Below are 20,297 nucleotides of genomic sequence, written 5' to 3' on the forward strand. Positions count from 1 at the left end.
AATAATAATAATTTAACTCTGTGTACCTTGGCTGGACGTCATCTCGCTTTGCATAAGTACGTCCAGCATCTTGAAAATAACAAGAAAGCACTGATAAAGCACGCTTTAGGTTCCCCCATCGCTGTGACATTGTGGGTGGAGGAGACCAATCCAGCGCGGAGGGACCTTGGTACTGGAATCAGGTAAGTGAAGTAAAGGGTTATTAACCCTTTTGTTATCAGGGGGGCTCCATGGAGGCAGAGTAACACTATTATGTTATCCCCTGAATTTCCAATGAGGACACTATATGTTAATGTTATCTTCTGAATCTCCTATGGGGACCTATTTCACCCTAAAAGAGATATGCCATCATATCCATTAAGTGTTGCATGTAGAGTCAAGGGTGTGCTCTATAGTCTGTAAGTTTTGTATTCCTAACACTATAGTGTTTGTTTAACAAACCAAGCCACGAAAAAAAAAAAAAAAAAAAAAAGCTGAGAGAAAATGTTAAATGCTTCTGTGATGATGATATTTGAGTTTATGATTTGTCCTAGCCACAAGCAGCCAATGGGGTCTCTCCTTGGAAAATGACAAAATACCCACTACAGAATTCAACCAGTTAACCCATCACTTAGAATACAAATGTGGGTCCCAATATTATTTTACTAGTTTCCCCAATGGTTTAAAGAGGCACATCATATTTATTGGGGATCAGGAAATAGCCAACAAAAGATTGTTTCCAAGTGAAATTGGTCTCCCCATACTAGGTGGCGTTCAATTAAAGTATTTTGCATAGTATATTTGAGCAAAGAATGGTAGTACATTTGAACAAAGAGTTGTCAAGAAAATGTCATAAATATAAGTTGGGCTCATGTCAAGCAAAGGCTGAGAATCCCTGGGGTAGACTGTGTAGAGTGGATTTTTTAATTGAAAACCTAGAAACACAGTTTTTTGTGCCAAAACCCACTTAAAGACAACTAAATGCTAGGTATAAAATGTACCAATGTTTTAATTAGACTAATGCCAATATATTTTACATACAAAAATAAAGTATTTAAACAGTTAACTGTGTTTATGGAAGTAATTCAAAATAAAATTAAAGGATCACTATATAGTGTCAGGAAAACAAACCTGTTTTCCTGACACTATTGTGCCCTATGGGTGCCCCCACCCTCAGGGTCCCCTTCCCTTGGCGCTGAAGGGGTTAAAACCCCTTCAGCTACTTACCTTAATCCAGCGCCGGGCGCCCTCCCCCCATTGCGCGGCTGGTGGGGGTCCCCTAAATAACAATAAGGGGGGGGGAACCTACTGTCCTCTCCCCCTGGCCCCCAGCCCTGAGCGGTGGGTGGGGGCCCTAAATGAAGATGGGGGGGGACCTACTGTCTGCCCCCCCGGCCCCCACCCCTGAGCGGTGTGTGGGGGCCCTAAAAAAACAATAAGCGGGGGGACCTACTGTCCTCTCCCCCTGGCCCCCACCCCTGAGCAGTGGGTGGGGGCCCTAGATAAGAAAGGTGGGGGGACGGACCTACCGTCCTCCCCCCCCTGAGCGGTGGGTGGGGGCCCTAAAAAAAAACAATAAGGGGGGGACCTACTGTCCCCCCCGGCCCCCACCCCTGAGTGGCGGGTGGGGGCCCTAAATGAAAATCCCCCCCTCCTCCAATCAAGGTGACTAGGGGTCCCAAGCTCAGGGGTGGGGGCCGGGGGGAGGACGGTAGGTCCCCCCCCACCATTCTTATCTAGGGCCCCCAGGGGTGGGAGCCGGGGGGAGGACAGTAGGTCCCCACCCCTATCTTTATTTAGGGCCCCCACCCACCGCTCAGGGGTGGGGGCAAGGGGGGGGAGGACAGTAGGTCGCCCCCCCATTATCATTATGGTCCCCACCCGCCGCACAGGGGTGGGGGCCGGGGAAGGACAGTAGGTCCCCCCCCCTCATTACAATATGGCCCCAGCCCGCCGCTCAGGGGTAAGGGCCGGGGGGGAGGGGAGGAGGATAGAAGGTCCCCCCCTCATTATCAATATGGCCCCCACCCGCCGCTCAGGGGTGGGGGACGGGGGGAGGACAATAGGTCCGCCCCCCCCTTATTGTAACTTATGTAAAAAAAAAATTCTACAGTGTGCAGCCACAGGCAGATTTTAATCTCCCTTGTGCTATTATGGGGGTCATATTGACCCCCATAGAGTGAGAGGGGGACCTGGGGGGCTTATGAAGTGGCGGGGAGCACTGCTCCCTGCAGCTTCTATCTTTACATATTACAAGGAGGGAGCTGCGCGCCGGTAGCTCCCTCCTTGTAATAAACTGGACGAACAAACGAACACTGATACTCAGTGTTTGTTTGTTCGTCTGATATTTCTATTCATTCATTCGTCTGTCTGATGAATGAATGAATAGACTAAATTCCCGTTCGCATGTCCAGGTGTTTCACTGGGCATGTGCGGGAATCTCACAGTCTGTCTAGTGTGGGCAGATGACGTGTCCCACAGGGACTTCACTTACCCACACAAAGATGGCGGCGCCCTGAATAAAGATCGGCAGAAAATAAAGAATAAAAAATAGGTAATATGGGGCTTAGGGGCATTTGGGGGTGACTAAGGGGTCAATTGGATGTAGTGGAGGCGGGAGGGGGGTTAAAAAACCCCCACAAAAAACGGGATTCGGCATGACAGTGCCGCTTTAATAATTTGCCTCACAATTCTATATGTCCTTTTATCACTTTAAAAATGTTGATGTATGTAGCGGAATGTATTAAGCCTGTCCTGTAACATTCCTATGTGACTGTATTCGTTATTGTATTCGTGTGGTCTTTTCCCCATTTCTATGGTACTTATATGTATTAATCGTATGTTATTCGGTAGTTTCCATCCGTACGCTATACAAATGGAAACTACCGAACTAATGGACCACCCCAGAGAGAAGTGTGTCGGCTATTAAGCGCTCACACTTCTCTGACCGCAAGTTAATAGGCACTTTATGGATGTATATGGGTGGCCGCCATTCGGTATGCGTACACGTGGCGGCGGCCATCTTACGCAAGAAAATCTCAGCGGTGTTTGGTCGTCGAGTGTCTGGAACTCAAATCGGACACTCGATTACCCGAACACCGCTGAGACCTCCAGAGCTCCATAACTACCGAACGAGGTGGTTAATCAAAACCACGTTCGGTAGTTTTAAGGTACCGAACGGGGGGATTCGTATGAAGGGAAAGTTAATCGTGGATGGCAGTATTTTCTATGTATTTTATCTCCCGAACGAAGACCGACCGCAGGGCCAAACTGCATGGAACCCTTTTCGGATACCACCTTGTGTGCGGTCGGTCAAATTACACCCTCCACCTAACTCCCGAACCCCTGGTCCGATCTGGGTGAATTTTGGATATGTTAGTCACCCAGATCAGGGCTACCAGGGGGTACCATTTAAATAACTATACCAGGCTGTTTTGGGGTACATCCAGAATCGGGGTAAAAGTGTATAAGTTATAAGTGGATTATGTGTCACACTGAGGGGAGGAGAGGTATGGGTGGTAACTACTGTACTATTGGCTAATGTACTAATTACTGTAAATCCCTCCCTTGCAAGGGAGAACCCTTTATAAGGAAGTTGTGTGAATTAAGATTTCAGTTCTGCTCCTGATGCTGTGTGTCGTCCAGTTATTGGGAGTGCTGTTGGGATATTGTTGGATTATTTTGCCTGCTGGAATTACTATTCTTTGGATCTTTAATACTTGCTCCTGAGCCTCACTGGGATCTTAAGTGGAGAATAGCTGTGGAATACCAGCTCTCTGCTACAATGTACTTAGTCTTTTTGGAAAAAAAGTAAATTTCAGAGCCATCATATTTTAGAATTAAATGCATAGCAAGCACACTTACTCTTGTTATTGCAGATGAGGCTGGAATTTTCCTACGAGATTTTTTTACTTTACGAACATCTTCATCTTCATAGAAAAAATCCTGAAAAACAAAACAAAACAGTATAATGTACCTTCCCAGGGATTCTCACAGCAAATTAAAACCTAAATCCAGCTGCTAACAAAAGAGATTCTTCATTGGCAGTATACCATTGTCCCCTTTGATATATTCTACTGCCCCTGCCCAGCAAAACTCTGATAAAAACCCCACCTCAGATCATAATGCCCCAAGGTACATGCAGGAGATTATGATTTATACACAAAGGGCTCAAAATTTCCACTAGCTCGTTGTAAGTGAATATTCAGCCCGTAATTGTGGAAATTCATACCTGCACACCTCTCAACTTTGTTCAAGTAAAACAAAATATTTACATCCTGTGTTATCATGAATCTACTGTGGGGTCCTAACTATTTCACCATAAAAGAGATATGCCATCATATCCATTAATGAGCACAGCATGTAGAGCCGAGGGTGGGCTTCATAGTCTGTAAGTTACCTGCACAATTCACTCTTAGTATTTCCTTATCTTTTTATTTTCCTTTTTCAAACTTTGTGTAAACATTCCTATATTATTTCTTAGCCTACAGGTTGCACTATCATGTATTTGTCTTTTTTTCACATGTATCTATGTATATTTGAGTTTGATGAGGATACAGGGCCAGCCTTAGACCTTTGGGCACCCTGTGCGAAAAACCTTAATGGTGGCGCCCCTCCCTAGTCATACATTATCATCCATGTGTGTATAGGGGTGTAGTGTTTGTACAGGAGATATATTAAATTAGTTGTTTTGGAAAAAAAAATTATATATATTTATTTATATCTATTCCCATTACCCTGTTACTATGTAGATAAAAGAGACATGCTGATATCTGGTGGTCCAGTGTGATGGGAATCTGGTCTGCACGACCGCCGGGTGTAGACCAGGAGTAGCTGTTTTGCAAGCTCAGGCACTTACAGTGTCAGAGCTTTACTGTGGTAATCAGTGGCAGATTTGCAAGAGCCCGAAAGACAGCTACTCATGGTCTGCAACCAACAGAGGTGCAGACTACAGGTACCAGACTTTTTCCCTGACGTTACCTAACAAATATTCGAGACACATCACCTCATATACCCCAACCCATTCAGCTGTCCTTTCCACTATATCCAAGAGAGCACATTAAAATGACTTCTCTCTTTACAGAAACAAAGGAGTACTGACTTCCCATACCTGTTATTTGAATTGTATTTTATCATTTGTTAAAACGCTGGTTTTAAAAATTGGTAAGAAAAGTGGTTATTTCTTATTTAACGCTACCCTGTACATCCCCTGCAGATGTTTTGTCCAAAACTTAATTCCGGACACTTTATGAGCTGCTCAGTGTGCTGTGGGTTTTGCCTGCTACTGCCTCTTTCAAATTGCCTGCCTTGTTGCTGCTCCATCCCAAGTGGTTTCCCTTTGGCTTGGTCTGGTTAGTCTGCATTGGGCTCATGTCTAAACCTAGGGACTCTGCCTTCTTGCTAGCCACAGAGAAAAGAGGAATCCTCCTTTCACTTGCTTGGATCTCTCTGATCCTCTATTCTCCTCTGGGTTTCAAGCCCCTTCCTTTCATGCTCTTGGAGACCCTGCCGCCTGCTTGTAGCACTCTGTATCTGAGGTCACTATTTCTGCCATGTGTAATATGTCCTCTGCCCTATCAATCTTTAGCTCAGGGTTTGATGCAGGCCCAACAGGCCCTTCGTGGGATCCCTGCTCAGTGCTTACTCTGTGTTTCTCTTGAAATCCTGGCCCAAGCCTGTATTGCCTCTGGTTTTCGTGGCAAGAAGGTCATTGGGAATCCCTCCACATTACTGCCTCTAGAATGTGAATGATGGCATACAGCCCATCCCTGAAAACGATTTTATTAAAGACACGGAGGCTCATATTATGCATAACTCTTTCTTTATTTCCTCAGCAGCAAAGATAGAGGAATATAAATATTGTCAAAAAAATGAAAGAAAAACTGTATAGGCATAACGGGTAGCCAATCACATGGTAGAGGAAGTGGCTATATAAGTCCTGTGTCTCCCACAATCCCCCTCTTTCTTTGCTGCTTCCTCAGACAGATAAGTACTTTTTGTTTCTCTCTGACTCAAATTTGATGATCGTTTATTTGTATGATAGTTCATTATATAATATTTATGGTTGTTTAGTTACCTGTTACCACTAGCGTTCCCCCTGGGACCCCTTGGTGCTTTTTCCCCCCTACCCGGGGATTTCTGTAACCTGCCTTTTTCTATCACCCTCGTGCTCCCGCACGACTCCCAGCTCTGTGCTTTTGCCGCAACCGCTCTGTTGTCGGCCGCGGCTGCGCACGCATCCCTCCCCGCTCGCGGGCGGGCTCGGCGGATCGGGTGCACGAGCCCCTTCCCCCGCCGGGTGCCCAGTCGCGTGCGCCTTCCCTCACGTGCGGCGGCCATCTTGGGCGGACCTCGATCCTTCCCCTGTGCTGCCGTGCGGTCACCTTTGCTTTGCCGGGTCCCCTGGGAACGCTAGACGGTCTGTGTGTTTCGTTTTCCGTGGGTTACTCAACCCTTTGCTCTTCTTCATCCACCTTAGTGTCATTTAGCAGTCTTTAATTGCCCACTGCAACTTTGCAGCATGCAGGATAGGGAGGATGGGCCTGCGGGTCCCCCTGGGGACTTCCACTCAGACAGCGCTGAAGGCGCTATGGCCTCCCAAGAATTTCAGGCCATGCTGGAAGCCACTATGGCCTCCTCCATTCAGAAGGCTATTGCCTCGGCCATGGGAGCTGTTACTACTTCCTTTTCACAATCAATGCACTCCCTGGTTTTGCCTACTCTGGCCTCCCCCGCCCCTACGGGCGTGGGGTCCCCCTCCCCTGCTCAGACTGTGCCTGGAGCCCGTAAGGCGAAGGCCAAGTCCAAACACGTCGGCTCCCACTCCTCGATGCAGGTTCTACCTGCCATGACTGACACGCTTGAGGCGGTCACAGATAGCGCGCACCCCACGCGCAAAAGAGCCCCTGGCCGGGCTAAAAAGGCTAGATTATGGAAACGGGCTAGAGCCCTTGATGATGGGTCGGATACCGACCGGAGTGTGGAGGAGGAATCCGACTATATGGAGTATGACTCCTTTGGTGATGATGATGTGTCTGGCGAGGATTTGCCCCTTACGGGCGTTAACCCATCAGAGTCCTCCGCCAAGACCCGGGGTCCAGTCTTAGGCCCCTCCGGGGTTGACAACACTATTCTTGATCCTCAGGGTAACCCCCTGTTCGACCCAGACGACCTACGTCACCCCCGGTCCGCTGAATGGGTCCCCCCGGATCATATTGCCCAGTATGTGGCCAAACGTATCCGCACACCCCTTTCCAAAGAAGGCCGCAATAAGCTGCGGGCCGAATGCCCTCGCCCTTCTCTCCCGGGCGCTGCGGGTAAAACACCAGATATTGACCCACAGATTGCCCAGTTCCTGGGTAAGTCGGGCTGGAAGCCCAAAAAGGGCCTCGACAATTCCCTGAAGGGATGCCAGGACAAGATCCTGGACACACTGGGGCCCCTCTCGAAGCTCTATGAGCTTCTAGATACTGCTAAAACTGGGGATTCAGTTTTGGACGTGGACGTGGCCATTGGTTGGGTCCAACGGGCCATATGCTTGCTGGGGAACGCCAATACAGCGATATCTGCGGAGAGACGTAAGGCGATATTATTAAAAATCGACCCTAAACTGGCCACTATGACTGTGGCGGAGCCTGACCCGACTGAGGAGGGTTTGCTGTTTGGTACCTCCTTCGTTAAAGACATGGGGTCGTATGTCAAGACCTTCACGGCGATTGACAAGGCGCAGGCGAGCATGAAACGTGTGTTCGCGCCTAAGGTTTTTGGAGGGGCCGGGCGTAACAGGAACCGTCCACCCGGCCGAGGTCGGGCTTGGGGCTCCAGATACCCCCGCAGCGGTGCCACCAGCAGACGTCCTTACGGTGAGTACCCTTTCTTTCCCTCCCGTTCAGGTAGCAGGGAGACTGGCCTTATTTTACCGAGAGTGGGCGGAGCTCACCTCGGATGCTTGGGTTCTGCAGTGTGTAAAGGGGTATCGCCTAGATTTTGTTTCAATGCCTGTCCAGTTCTACTCCCCCAGAGAACTGTCCCTTCCACGGGAACAAGACGAGATGATCTCCGCGGAGGTCGGAGAGATGCTCTCCAAGGGCGCTATAGAGGAACTGCCGTTCGCCGCCAAGGGCTTTACGAGCAATCTGTTCCTAGTGCCCAAGAAAGGAGGCGGAGTTCGCCCTGTAATAAATCTTCGTCCCCTCAACGCCTTCCTGCGTTACCAGCACTTCCAGATGGAAGGTATACACTGCCTCAGGGACCTTCTGCGCCAGTCGGACTGGCTTGCCAAACTAGACCTGAAGGACGCCTACTTCACGGTCCCCATTGCTCTAGAATTCAGAGATTATCTCCATTTCACATGGCACGGGCGGCGTTGGCGTTTCACCTGCCTGCCTTTCGGTCTCTCTTCGGCCCCTTGGTGCTTCACCAAGCTTCTGAAGCCTGTGGTGGCGTTCCTCCGTACCCGAGGGGTTCGCCTCATTGTTTACCTGGACGACATTCTGATTTTGTCCCAATCGAAGGAGGATCTCCTTCTACACCTGGAATGGACTACCACCCTGCTACAGAAATTGGGTTTCCTGATCAACTGGGACAAATCGGTCCTAGATCCCGCCCAGTCCATAGAGTTCCTGGGGTTCAGAGTGGACTCCGTCCAGCAGTTCCTGTTCCTACCAGGTTCCAAAGTGAAAGCCATTCAGAAGGAGATTCGAAGAGCTCTGCGCGTCGCAGACTTGTCCATCAGACAGCTGGCGAGAGTAATTGGCCTTCTCGCGGCCTCTATTCAGGCGATCTTCCCGGGCCCACTACACTACCGGGCCCTCCAGCGACTCAAAGGGTCACACCTTCGGTCAGGTCACTCCTACGAGTCTCGGATACGCTTGGACGCAGAGTCCAGAGACGAGTTGGTGTGGTGGTTAGCACACATGGAGGCGTGGAATGGGAGAGCCATCTTCGGCTCCATCCCGGACGTGGTGATCGAATCAGATGCCAGCTTACACGGCTGGGGTGCTCGTTGTGGCGACGTTTCCACAGGAGGCAGATGGTCCGACGTGGAGAAATCGTTGCACATCAACTGCCTGGAGCTCCTGGCTGGAGCTTTCGCGATCCGCAGCCTTACCCCAGGACGGGCGAATTGCTGCGTTCTCCTCAAGATGGACAATGTATCAGCGGTCCGCTACATAAACCACCTGGGGGGTACGAAATCCAAGATGTTGGCAATTCTGGCGAAAGACTTCTGGCAATACTGCCTCTTCAACAACGTCTCGGTGACAGCGGAACACATCCCGGGACTAGACAATTCGGGAGCGGATTGGAATTCCAGACACTTAAGAGACTCTGGAGATTGGCGTCTACACACTTCGGTGTTCCGAAGCCTGGACATGTTGTGGGGAAAGTTCCAGATGGATCTGTTCGCATCTCGTCTGAACACTCAGCTACCGAAGTTCTTCAGCTGGAGGCCGGATCCGGCAGCGGTGGCGACCGATGCCTTCCTTCAAGACTGGCCACGGGGCCTGCTATACGCATTCCCTCCATTCAACATGATAGCGCGCACGATCTCGAAACTGGTTCGCCACGACTGTTGTGTAGCGCTAATCACCCCGCTTTGGAGATCTCGACCATGGTTTCCCCGCTTGATGGAGTTGTCGATCGATTATCCTCGGTTGATTCCAATCTTCCAGGACCTCCTTCTGGACCCGGATGGAAACCCACACGAACTAGTATTACAACGCCAGCTACCACTGATAGCATGGTTCCTTTCAGGGGACCTTGGATTGTCCCAGGCGTTCCGCAGACAACTCTCCTACTCCTCGATAACGCTTGGGCCCCAGGCACTCCAACTGCCTATCGGGCTTCATGGAGATCGTGGTCTGGTTGGTGCTTGGAACGGGCAGTGGATCCCGTATCTGCCCCTTTGCCTTTGATCCTAGAGTTCCTCACGTCCCTGTTTGACTCGGGCAAGGCGTACCGCACGATTAACCTCTCCCGCTCGGCTATCTCGGCCGGACACAGGGGTTTGGATGGTTCCCCTGTCGGCAGGCATCCTTTTGTATGTCGTCTTCTCAAGGGTATCCGCCTTGCGCGCCCTCCTCGGCCTCGCTTCTCTGCCTTTTGGGACGTTAACATGATGTTGCAGTTCCTCTCCTCATGGTACCCTAATCAGGAGCTGTCTTTGAAACGCCTGTCATCCAAGTTGGTGATGTTACTCTGTTTGATCTCTTGCAAGAGGGTCTCTGACGTCAGGGCCATGGATTGGGACGCCATTGCATTCACCCCAGAAGGTGTTACTTTTGATATATCCAGGAGGACTAAATCTGCATCCAAGTCCTTTTCGTATCCCAGGTTTCCTGGCTGTCCGGCGCTCTGCCCGGTGGATTGCCTCAGAGTTTATCTGGATGTCACGAGTTCCCTTCGCTCTGCTGATCTACACGATTTGTTCATATCTTTCAAGTCGCCTTATCGACCGGTTTCTACACCTACCCTGGCACGTTGGATACGGGAACTATTATCCTCTGCGGGTATAGACACCTCTGTGTTTACGCCCCATTCTGTACGGGGAGCGATGGCTTCTAAAGCCTCCTCGGTCGGATGTCGTCTGGAGGATATCATGCGGGCGGCAGATTGGTCCAGAGAATCGACTTTTAGAGATTTCTATTTCAGACCTATTGAACACATCGCATCTCGAATAGTTGCACAGCTTTGAACTTGCATAATATGAGCCTCCGTGTCTTTAATAAAATTCCCAGATTTTACTAGTAACATGACGTAAAGTCATGATTTTATTAAAGACACGGAGGCGAGTATTATTCCCTCCCGCCCTCCCGGTGTGGAATGGGGATACGAGATGCTTGAGACTCTACGGATTTTTTCCTGTTCAATAGGTATGTATTGATTATGTATTGATTATGTATTGATTAGGTATTGATTATGTATGTTTATTTATATGATTGGATGGTTTGATACGTCTTTTATGTTCACTAATTATTTATCCTTTGTATTTCAGAATCCGGTTTTCTTGTTTGTGACTCCTTATGATGCTGTTTGGTAAGTCTACAGTTTTGAGTCTGGAAATTACCATATTTCTCTGTCTTTTTTAGCTTGATGTTGTCGCATTGTTCCTGTTTCCTGTGCTGATCAAGTAGGACATCGTTTCTTCTTACCTGGTCTTCGGTTTTCGCAAGAAAGAGGGGGATTGTGGGAGACACAGGACTTATATAGCCACTTCCTCTACCATGTGATTGGCTACCCGTTATGCCTATACAGTTTTTCTTTCATTTTTTTGACAATATTTATATTCCTCTATCTTTGCTGCTGAGGAAATAAAGAAAGAGTTATGCATAATACTCGCCTCCGTGTCTTTAATAAAATCATGACTTTACGTCATGTTACTAGTAAAATCTGGGAATTTTCACAGACACAAGAGAGCCTTGCCGCATCAGGCTGAAAAGACACAGCGGTGGAATTGCTTCAATCACTGTTCAGAGAGAGTCCAACTCAGAATATGGGGATATCAAGAGGAGGCTTGGAATGGGTCTAAGCCCAGGTTGTGGTTAGCTCTTGCCCAGCTTATACTTCCAGCAGTCTTAGTGACCCCCATCTCAGGGTCTACGTTCCATTCTCTGCCAGCTTTGGGGATCTCGTAAAATCGACCTGTTCACATGGACTTCCCATCTGAACACAAGATTCCTGTTGCTCTTCAGCTGGCACCCAGATCAAGAAGTGGTGGATCCAAGGGGCAATTACTCCTATATCTGGGATGTTAACAGGATGCTGGCTGTTTTAAAAAAAAAAAAATGGCCTGGAAACATGGATTTATCCTTACGTCAGTCTTATATTCTGCAAGATTGTTTTGGATGTGCATGCTTTGGACAAGGAAGTCTGTTCCTTCACTAATGATGGGGTTGTTTTTAACATCTCCCACCGAACTAACACTTCTATCAAGTTAGCCTGCTTTTGCAACTAGTACAGGTCTGTGTCTTGCTTGCACTAGTACGAGCAGCAGATAACCTCCCTTCACCAGCCTGGTTGCTTTCTAATCTTTGGCCTCTTCTTTCCTTTATAGTTTTGTCTATCTGGTGGTCACCTTTGTTATCTGATTTAATACTTTTGTATTTTTTGTTCTGTTGGGGTGTAGTGGTCTATTCTGATTGTCTATTATTTTTATTGTTCGTTAATTTGTAATCTCTCAAAGAAAGAGGAAGTCTTTAGAGTGTGCCCTGATTTTTTTAGTGGGAATGACAGCTGGGTAATGTAAGGTCTTGTGTTCTGTATATTTTTTTCTATTGGTTGTTCTTTGCTGCTATTGGGAGTAAAGAAAGTAAAGAAAGTTTATATGCATTATTTGCCTCCATGTCATTCATAAAATCATGACTTTATGTTATTAAATAGTACCGTTCTACAATTACACTTATCACAGTTTGATGTTTGCTGAAAAGACCAACACTCAATTCAACTGATATGTTCTATTATGCTTTCCTGATCCAATTAATTTCAAGAGGACCCAAAATATTGCAATAATACTGTATGCTGAACATATCCCATATTGTACATATGCAAAGCTGCACAGTGATGATATATGATAGCTTGACTCTTGCTGGAATGATCTGCTTTTAAGAGGGAAAATGTTTTTGTTTTAATTGTTAGTAAGCACAGTTCATCATTAAATTAATATTCCAAGTACCAGAACTACTACAGCATGGGCTGTAGTCATTATTGTATTTGAAATATTCCATTAAAATTATGTTTAAATATAAGGTTTTAAAAGACACAATTCAATTTATAATGCACCTGTCCATGTATGGGGTCATCACTCCCTTCTTGCTCTGAGGAGAAACTTTCATCTTCTTCTTCTGAGTAGTTTTCAATATCCGGAGAACGATCTGCAGACATATTTAATTATATTTTCTGTTATGAGTAGGCTGATTAAAGAAATAAAGGCCTTTTATTTATGCATCGGATATCCATTAATATATATTAAAGTGCAAGTCTCATTAATAAAAAACAAAACGATGTCACTAAAGAGAATAAAATGTTATCTAGGCTTTGCAAGCAAATTTATAGCTGCAATGTTAATCAGCTGTTCACCTAACTGCTTTGCTATTGACATTGCAGTAAATTCTAGAGATCCAGAGAGTGTACACATAAGACCACTGCACATCCAAATTAAGATATGGTATGTTAACTCTGTGTTTCCCAACCCAGTCCTCAAGGCACACCTACCAGTCCAGGATTTAAGGATTATCCAGTTTTGTCTAAGGTGTTTTTTTTTTTTTTTCTTCTAAAAACACCTTAGATAAAACTGGGGAATCCTTAAATCCTGGACTGGTAGGTGTGCCTTGAGGACTGGGTTGGGAAACACTGTGTTAACTAGCAAGCACTCAAATGTTACAAATTATGACATTGTGTCATTTGACAACAGGCAGCTAAGTGTCCAGCTGCTACAACCTCCCAAGCAGGCACCATGCTGTAGAATATAGGAAGAAAACTAAGTATATCCAATTCTTCACACTTGTTGGCAATTCCAGATGACTGCATACTAGTTGACAAGAGCAGTTTTTGCTAAGCTACTACTTCCATGGTTCTCAAACAGCCCAAGTTAAACTCTGCCTGAGAAAAATGGCAGTTGCAGTTCAAGAAGAGCTGGTGAGATTCTGGATTAGTGTCTTGCCAAAGTTAATCAAAGATAACCAAGTTATCTTATATCTCCCCACACAGATTAGATTTGTGTGAATGTGCTAAAGTACATGTATAATCATGAACGCTTGATTGATTAATACCAGACAGTTTGGCTTTAGGTCCTTCGTGGTCGATTGGTTGACTGGACAGAGAATGTATATTTATCTCAGCCACAGGTAAAGATGCATCCTTAACATGGCTATGTAGAGATAAGACAAGGCCACTTTCACTTGGAAACTGAAGGACCTAAAATGAAATGGAAAAACATAAAATAGAGACAAAAAATTAGCAGCTGCAATGTGTATGATAGATTTATAACAGCTGCTCTTCTCTCATTCTTCTGCTCCCTATTCAAGAGCTTTCTCACCTCAGCCATATTTATTACTCCCACTGCCAGACTCTTATAGCCTAAAATAGTTCGGTTTTTATATCTTTTCCGTCTCTGCAACATTATCTGAAGACGATTAGCATCTCGTTTTAAGAAATGAGGATACTGAAAAAAAAAAAAATAAGGAATAAAACAAACATTGTAAGGAGAGGTGAAAGTGTATACAAGAAAGAAAGAGATAGAATAGAAAACTAAAAGATGTGCAAAGGAGAAGAATACAAATGAGGACTTATTTTTGAAGTAGCTAAGAGCTTTGAATAATGTGGATAGAATATAGAGTAATTTAATATTGAATGAGCGATAGGTAGGATTGATAGTTGTGGGAAGTAACCTGGAAATATTAACTCCATGGAGAAAGATATACACAAAGGCAGTGAAATATAAGAAGGAAATATGAGACAAAGGAACAACTAGTGTAGTGATTGTAAATCACCTGCAGAGAGAATGTCAGCTGCAGCTCAGTCTCAGAAATTCCACTTGCTGGAAGAGAGATCTCATTTGAGCGTAGAATTCTCTTTGAGCCCTGAAAATAAAAGAATAAATCACATGAAATAAGAGGGGAAAACAAAAAAGGCAGTGTCTGAATGCTGAATGTTACAAAGCCACAAAAAAAAAACAAAAAAAACACAGGAATGTAGTACTAAAATATTTAGAGATCTTGCCAAGAACAGCAAACTAGATTTTAAGTTTGTGATAAAATTTCTCAATTTCAATATTTGTATGAACATTGTAAAACAAAATAACATTGGTGCAACGTTTATAATAAAAAGGAGTTATACTAATATTGATTTGAAAAGTAGAACCAAATACTCGTACCCCAAGTTGAAGGAGGAGAGGTGTCCAATTAAATAGAAAACTCTCTCTTCTCTATATGGAGCGAGTATATATGAAGCAACCCATATTAACAGTATACGTAAATAATTTCTTAAAATATAACCTTTAATAAATCATTAAAACTCAGTATCAAAAAAATGTGTAGATTGAGTAGAAAATATATATATAAACAATAATCTAAAAAAGGCTGTAATCAACAAGCCTTTGATACGTTTCTGAAAGGGCTAAATAGCCTCAGTCTAATTGCAGCCGCGGTGGTTATGGTTGAGGAAAAAATAGTTATTATAGTTATAAAATGATCAAAACATAAACGTAAACACAATCCTCATACCACAAATTCGCCACCCTGGAGGTAAAAAACCAAAACAAATACAGGTTTTAACACCCTCCTGTGTGCTGCAAAAAATGTCACAGCAGCTAGGACACCTAAGCAGTGGTCTGTAAATAGCGTTAACACATAGGGCTAGATAGTGACCAGGAAAAATCCTGATCGGAACTTCAAAGTCCCTAGATAATTACGATAAGTTAAGTTAGCTTAGTGTCCCTGCCGCCGGTAAAAAGGAGACAGCAATCTGCTTCAATTCAATTATTCGAGAGTGCTCTGGAGAGTCAAAGAAACATCCTGTCGGTCCCTAGTTTCAAACTCCATAAATAGACTACGATAATTCATGAACAGGCGTCCCTTTGCTAGAGAGTATACTGGAGAATATTATCAAAGAAAAACTTCTGTCTGTCCCTAGTTTTAAAGCTCCATATCTAGCTACGATAAGACATAAAATAATCAGGCGTCCCGACGCGCGTTTCGCCAATACTTGGCTCGTCCAGGGGAACCGGGTTACTGACTGGTGGTAGTTTAAATATCCCTCCCTTCGTTTCCATTGGTCAATTGTTAGCCAATACTGGAAGGGGAGGGGCTAGGAGTAAGTAAGTGTTAGTTTAACCCTTTGTGACCGGGTACAAGTTCGGCACTCCGACCGACATCAGTAAAAATTACTGTAACATTGTAGAGGTAAATAGTGACAATATTGTCCATAGTTGAATAGTGACAATATTGTCCATAGGACAAAGAGCGTCCACCTTGTAAGCAGTTTCTCAAAAACGATATTTAAAAGCAGTGGTTATGTATATACTATATTTGTATATATACATAGACAGACACTAAGAGTGTAGTGTCCTTATGCATCATGATGTCTAATATTAATAGAATGGCATGCAGTTAAAACGGACTTGGAATTAAGTTTTCTGAGTACATCTAGGGATTGATTGATTCATAAATCGACCACAGACATTAGATACAAATACATTCTCATGGGGGCCCAGTGGAGCACTCTGGATCTCAATATGTTCCTTGATAGTGTCTGGGTACATTGGTTTGTAGGATATAGGGCTTATGTGAGCATAAATGGTGGATATAATTTGGAAAGTGAAAAACGAAATCACGTTTATAATGCTGCATGCAAATGCCGAAGTTATATTTCCAACGTCCACTGCCTAGATTCATGCACAATCTCCAATAGGGATTATCCCCTCTCTGTAGGGACAAAGATGAAGGTAGACAAACCAAACTAGTAATGCTGCAGGAAAATGTAAACGTCACATTTTCAACATCTACTAGTTTAATTCGTAAACATATTCAAAAGGAAATAGACCCCTCTCCCTGTCTGCCTACTGTTTCTTAGGAATGAATAAAAGGGGTGAAATTAAATTCTTCATTAAGTCCTCTAGGGTATAGGGTCTGAAAAGAATAGATCCAGCGAGACTCAGCCTTTAGCAGAGAAATATTAATATCACCCTTTCGATGGTTAAGAGCCAGTTGTTGTATCACCTGGAACTTCAAGACTTCAGGTTTAGACGCATGGTTTATTCTAACGTGTTTCGAGATCGGAGTTTCAATGTGTAAATTGGTAATAGAATTAATGTGCTGTAAGATGCGTCTACGTAGTTGCTGATAGGTTTTTCCTCTATACTGTAGCCCACACTCACATGTTATTATATAGATAACATTGGTGGAGCTGCAGTTAATGAATGTATTGATGGTTATCTCTGTTGAAGTTCTTTTATTCCAGACAGACCTAGTGGGTGAAATAAAATTACAGGCTTTACAATGGCCGCATTTGTAAAGACCTTTGGTTGTTAGCCAGGTGGAAGTAGGAGGTGTTTTCAAACCGGGTTTCAAGTGACTATGCGTTAGTATGTCACCAAGATTGTTTGCTCGTCTACAGGTCATAGAGGGTTGTTTCGTGATGGTCTTGCTCAAACTGGTGTCATATTGTAATAACGGCCAGTTTCTGCTTAAGACTTGTTGTGCTGTGTTCCAGTGTTTATCAAAAGTTCCTATAAACCTTGTCAAACTAGGGGTGGTACTGGGTTCCCTAGGTGGTCTATGTAAGCTTTCCGATCTGTCTACATTTGTGGTCCTTTGGTAGGCTCTTTTAAGGATTCTGTTGGGGTAACCCAATGACTTAAATCTAGTTCTTAACTCTTTCGCTTCTTTCTCAAAATCCTCCTGGTTTGAACAGTTTCTCTTAGCTCTTAAATATTGGCCGTATGGAATGTTGGCCTTTAGATGAAAAGGGTGATAGCTTTGCCAGTGCAGCAAACTATTTGTTGCTGTTGGTTTCCTAAATAGCGATGTGCTTACATCCCCATTTTCATGTATGTTAATGTTCAGATCCAGGAAGACCAGGTGTTTTTCGTCAATGACATGAGTGAGTTGAAGGTTAATATCATTGTGATTGAGTTCATCAACCAGCTGTTTAAATTGTGAGAAAGAACCTGACCAAAAGATCAGGATGTCATCTATATAACGAAACCATTTGTATATAGATGGAATGTAATTCGAGTTTGACGCATTAAACACAATTGTCTCCTCCCACCATCCCAAAAAGAGATTCGCATAGCTGAGTGCGCAAGATGAACCCATGGCTGTGCCCCTTGTCTGTAAATAATATTTCCCATTAAAGGTGAAATAATTGTGTGTTAACACAAACCGGAGCAGAGTCAGAATAAAGGTTTGCTCTTGTTCTAGAAAGGTTCCAGATTTTTGCAAAAAATAGGCTACTCCAGCTATACCATTCTCGTGTGGGATGTTATTATATAGTGCCACTACATCCAGGCTGGCTATAGAGGTATACGGGGGCACCGTCAGATTCTCTAGAACAAGAAGAGTCTGTTTTGTATCACGTATATAGGATTTTAGTTTCTGCACCAGTGGTTTTAGTATCTTATCTAGGAATTTGCTAGCTCGTTCGGTCAGACTATGATTACCAGAGATAATTGGTCTCCCCGGAGGTTTGTGCATATCTTTGTGCACCTTGGGGAGACAGTAAAAGGTTGCTATGGTTATATTGGATTGTGCAACAATGTATTTGAATTCATTCTGGGTGATTATTTTGTCAGTTAGAGCTATCTGTGCAAGCTGCTGTAATTCCTTAAAGAAAACCTTCGTTGGATCATCCTTGAGTACCTGGTATGCAGATGTATCAGATAGGTGTGCCATACACATGTCCACATATTGTTCCCTTTCCATGAGAACAATATTGCCCCCCTTGTCGGAGGATTTTATAACCATGTCGTCTCGTTGTTTTAGCTCTTGTAGAGCCAACTTTTCTACATAGTTTAAATTGGACCTGGATGGTTGGTGTATACCTTGGTTCTCTAGTTCATTGGTAATGGAACCTTTCTAGAACAAGAGCAAACCTTTATTCTGACTCTGCTCCGGTTTGTGTTAACACACAATTATTTCACCTTTAATGGGAAATATTATTTACAGACAAGGGGCACAGCCATGGGTTCATCTTGCGCACTCAGCTATGCGAATCTCTTTTTGGGATGGTGGGAGGAGACAATTGTGTTTAATGCGTCAAACTCGAATTACATTCCATCTATATACAAATGGTTTCGTTATATAGATGACATCCTGATCTTTTGGTCAGGTTCTTTCTCACAATTTAAACAGCTGGTTGATGAACTCAATCACAATGATATTAACCTTCAACTCACTCATGTCATTGACGAAAAACACCTGGTCTTCCTGGATCTGAACATTAACATACATGAAAATGGGGATGTAAGCACATCGCTATTTAGGAAACCAACAGCAACAAATAGTTTGCTGCACTGGCAAAGCTATCACCCTTTTCATCTAAAGGCCAACATTCCATACGGCCAATATTTAAGAGCTAAGAGAAACTGTTCAAACCAGGAGGATTTTGAGAAAGAAGCGAAAGAGTTAAGAACTAGATTTAAGTCATTGGGTTACCCCAACAGAATCCTTAAAAGAGCCTACCAAAGGACCACAAATGTAGACAGATCGGAAAGCTTACATAGACCACCTAGGGAACCCAGTACCACCCCTAGTTTGACAAGGTTTATAGGAACTTTTGATAAACACTGGAACACAGCACAACAAGTCTTAAGCAGAAACTGGCCGTTATTACAATATGACACCAGTTTGAGCAAGACCATCACGAAACAACCCTCTATGACCTGTAGACGAGCAAACAATCTTGGTGACATACTAACGCATAGTCACTTGAAACCCGGTTTGAAAACACCTCCTACTTCCACCTGGCTAACAACCAAAGGTCTTTACAAATGCGGCCATTGTAAAGCCTGTAATTTTATTTCACCCACTAGGTCTGTCTGGAATAAAAGAACTTCAACAGAGATAACCATCAATACATTCATTAACTGCAGCTCCACCAATGTTATCTATATAATAACATGTGAGTGTGGGCTACAGTATAGAGGAAAAACCTATCAGCAACTACGTAGACGCATCTTACAGCACATTAATTCTATTACCAATTTACACATTGAAACTCCGATCTCGAAACACGTTAGAATAAACCATGCGTCTAAACCTGAAGTCTTGAAGTTCCAGGTGATACAACAACTGGCTCTTAACCATCGAAAGGGTGATATTAATATTTCTCTGCTAAAGGCTGAGTCTCGCTGGATCTATTCTTTTCAGACCCTATACCCTAGAGGACTTAATGAAGAATTTAATTTCACCCCTTTTATTCATTCCTAAGAAACAGTAGGCAGACAGGGAGAGGGGTCTATTTCCTTTTGAATATGTTTACGAATTAAACTAGTAGATGTTGAAAATGTGACGTTTACATTTTCCTGCAGCATTACTAGTTTGGTTTGTCTACCTTCATCTTTGTCCCTACAGAGAGGGGATAATCCCTATTGGAGATTGTGCATGAATCTAGGCAGTGGACGTTGGAAATATAACTTCGGCATTTGCATGCAGCATTATAAACGTGATTTCGTTTTTCACTTTCCAAATTATATCCACCATTTATGCTCACATAAGCCCTATATCCTACAAACCAATGTACCCAGACACTATCAAGGAACATATTGAGATCCAGAGTGCTCCACTGGGCCCCCATGAGAATGTATTTGTATCTAATGTGTGTGG

At 44.2% G+C, this 20,297-nt stretch overlaps 1 protein-coding gene across 1 annotated transcript in view; it reads right to left on the minus strand.

The window, feature by feature from the left end:
* Positions 1–20,297, minus strand: part of PACS1 (phosphofurin acidic cluster sorting protein 1) — a 101,690-nt gene that overhangs the window by 57,302 nt on the left and 24,091 nt on the right. Inside the window, exons 3-7 of the mRNA XM_063438260.1 lie at positions 14,466–14,555; positions 14,012–14,137; positions 13,746–13,890; positions 12,757–12,848; positions 3,844–3,924 (exon numbers count right to left, since the gene is read on the minus strand). Of these exons, the coding sequence (XP_063294330.1) occupies positions 3,844–3,924; positions 12,757–12,848; positions 13,746–13,890; positions 14,012–14,137; positions 14,466–14,555 (534 nt within the window). The remainder of the gene's footprint in view (positions 1–3,843; positions 3,925–12,756; positions 12,849–13,745; positions 13,891–14,011; positions 14,138–14,465; positions 14,556–20,297) is intronic.

This window comes from Pelobates fuscus, chromosome 12, assembly GCF_036172605.1.
Source record: "Pelobates fuscus isolate aPelFus1 chromosome 12, aPelFus1.pri, whole genome shotgun sequence".
NCBI classification, from domain to species: Eukaryota; Metazoa; Chordata; class Amphibia; order Anura; family Pelobatidae; genus Pelobates; species Pelobates fuscus.